This window comes from Echinops telfairi, unplaced genomic scaffold (genome assembly GCF_000313985.2).
Source record: "Echinops telfairi isolate 266 unplaced genomic scaffold, ASM31398v2 ScPeMD7_34;HRSCAF=130, whole genome shotgun sequence".
Taxonomy (NCBI): Eukaryota; Metazoa; Chordata; class Mammalia; order Afrosoricida; family Tenrecidae; genus Echinops; species Echinops telfairi.
In genome coordinates this window covers 2,950,070-2,952,546 of record NW_022103931.1, presented here as the reverse complement: position 1 = coordinate 2,952,546, position 2,477 = coordinate 2,950,070, and the positions used below count along the sequence as shown (strand labels likewise).

At 34.2% G+C, this 2,477-nt stretch overlaps 1 protein-coding gene across 1 annotated transcript in view; it reads right to left on the bottom strand.

Moving 5' to 3' along the window:
* The window catches only part of PHKA1 (phosphorylase kinase regulatory subunit alpha 1), a 245,264-nt gene that overhangs the window by 64,894 nt on the left and 177,893 nt on the right, over positions 1 to 2,477 (bottom strand). The window contains exon 20 of the mRNA XM_045290221.1: positions 20 to 111. Within this exon, the coding sequence (XP_045146156.1) occupies positions 20 to 111 (92 nt within the window). The remainder of the gene's footprint in view (positions 1 to 19; positions 112 to 2,477) is intronic.

Here is a 2,477-nt window from a genome sequence, read left to right as displayed (position 1 = left end):
CCCTTATGTTCAAGTTTACCTGGTTATCCTGTAGGGGATGAGTTGAGTCAAGTAAATTGAGTGCAGGCCGAGAAGACTGAAATAACTTCATAGGAAGATACATGTGAACATCTGGAAGAGGTTGACATTTATGAGAAGATTTAGAAAATTGTGAAAATGTCAAGTTGACCGCTATAATACAGTTTACTATTTAAAGCATGTGTAGGACTATGGGAAGATCTCATTTTTTCCCTTGTAGTATACTTTATGAATTTTTGTTTACCTTTAAAAAGGTAAGCCTTTTACCTCTAAAATTAATTTAAATTAATTTATTTAATACCCCCTTTTCTCCTTTTAACCCTTTATTCTCTCTCTTTTTTTGATTTTGGTTCCTATTGTGGTTCTCCTGCACCTTTCGACAGAGTCACACATACACAAGAAAAATAGGCACACATAAATCAACAATATTCAAAAACAAAGACATTTTTTGAAGAAGTAAAGGTTCTAGAATTACCAGGGAAAAATCAGAATAATGATGTTTGGTACTTACAGTGGCTAGAGAAATAGATCAAGGGACTTATGAAAAAATAGGAAAACTAAAAACCTTTCAAGAACAACAAAAGAAAATAAACAGAAATCCAGAAAATTTATACTAAGATAACAGAATTAGACAATACTTTTAAAAAGTACAGTAATAAATAGAATAGAAAATATGGAACGATTAATTGGTGAACTTGAAGGCAAATTCATCAACCACAACTGACCATATTAACAATCAATGAAAAGAGCAAATGTATCTGAAGATAGCCTAAGAATTATAAGGAATAATATCATGTGAACAACTTCCATCTCTTTGAGATTCTGGAGTAGGAAGAAACAACAACAAAAAATTGATAGACAAATTAGTGTTTGCTGTAAGATAACTCACCCAACAGCATAAAAGAGGAGAAAATAACTACTCGAGAAGCTGAGAGCACCCTAAAGAGGATAGAACTCAAAAGAACAACACCATGACATATCACAACCAAAGCCCCAATATCAAGGACAAAGAGAATCTTTAAAGAAGCTAGAGAAAAAAGAATAGTCATCTACAGTGGAAAGTTCATAACAATAAGCTTGAATTTTTCAGCAGAAAACCTGCAGGCAAGAAGATGATGGAATGGCATATACAAAACCCTGAAAGAAAAAACAAAAACTAAAAACTGCTACCCTAAATCTAATATCTAGCAAAACTATCCCTTAAATATGAGGGAGGGAGAATAAGGGTATTTTTCAAAAACTCAAACTCACTGCCATCAAATTGATTCCAACTCAAATGACCATATAGGACAGGGTAAATAAGCTAATCTTTCTCTGGCAGGTTGGCTGGTAGTTTCGAACTGTTGATCTTGGAAGGGTATTTCAAGATGAGGTGACAGTAAAGGAATCTGTAAAATCAAGACCAGCATTACAAAAAGTATCAAAGGGAAACTTTGGCCAGGGAGTCAACAACAACAGCATACAAAACTGAGATAAACATACAAGACAACACCACTTAGAAATCAACACATTTCAACAACATTCAAAACAGCACAGCTATATAGTGGGGTGGGGGAAAGCAAAGAATCCAATAAAACCACAAAACCCCCACACATCAAAATGACAGCAACAAATCCACACATATCAATAATGATACTGAATGTAAATGGATTAAGCATGCCAATAAAGAGACAGAATAGCAGATTGCAAAGGAAAACTAGCCCCATCAGTATGCGGCCTACTAGAACACCTAAGACATAAAGAGAAAAATACACTAAAAAATCAAAGAGTGCAAAAAATATATTAAGCTAATGGCAAGCAAAAAAAGAGTGGAAATATTAATCTCTGATAAAATAAACTTCAAAACAAAATCTATCATGAGAGACAAAGGACACCAAATAAAGATTAAAGCAAGCATATAACAAGAAGACATAACCACAACAAAGATATATACAATCAAAGATCCCAGAATATATTAATCAAACTCTCACACAGCTGAAGAAAGAAACAAGACAACAAAACAATAAGAGTAGAAGACTTCAATACACCACTCTCAATGAAGGACAGATAACCAGGACAGAAACTTAATAAACACACAGAAGAACCAAACAGCACAATTAACCAACTCCTACACATATACAGAGTACTCCACCCAACAACAGCACATCATACATTCTTTCCATACACATGAATATTCTCTAGACTATATCATATGATAGGACACAAAGTCAGTCTAAAAAAACCCAAAATGTTAAAAAATTGAGAATTTACAATGTATTTTCTCAGACCACACAAAAAAAAGACAAAGATGAGGGTATCAAGAATGTGGGGAGGAAGAGTGAGGGAAGATGAAGCAATTGCCTTAAGAGTTGACGGGTATTAACTTGGGTGAAGGGGAAGATAGTAATCCACAAGAAGAAGAGAAACCAAAGGAATGGGCTATATTAAGCTGCTAGGGGGTGAGGGGTTTGATAAGCTGT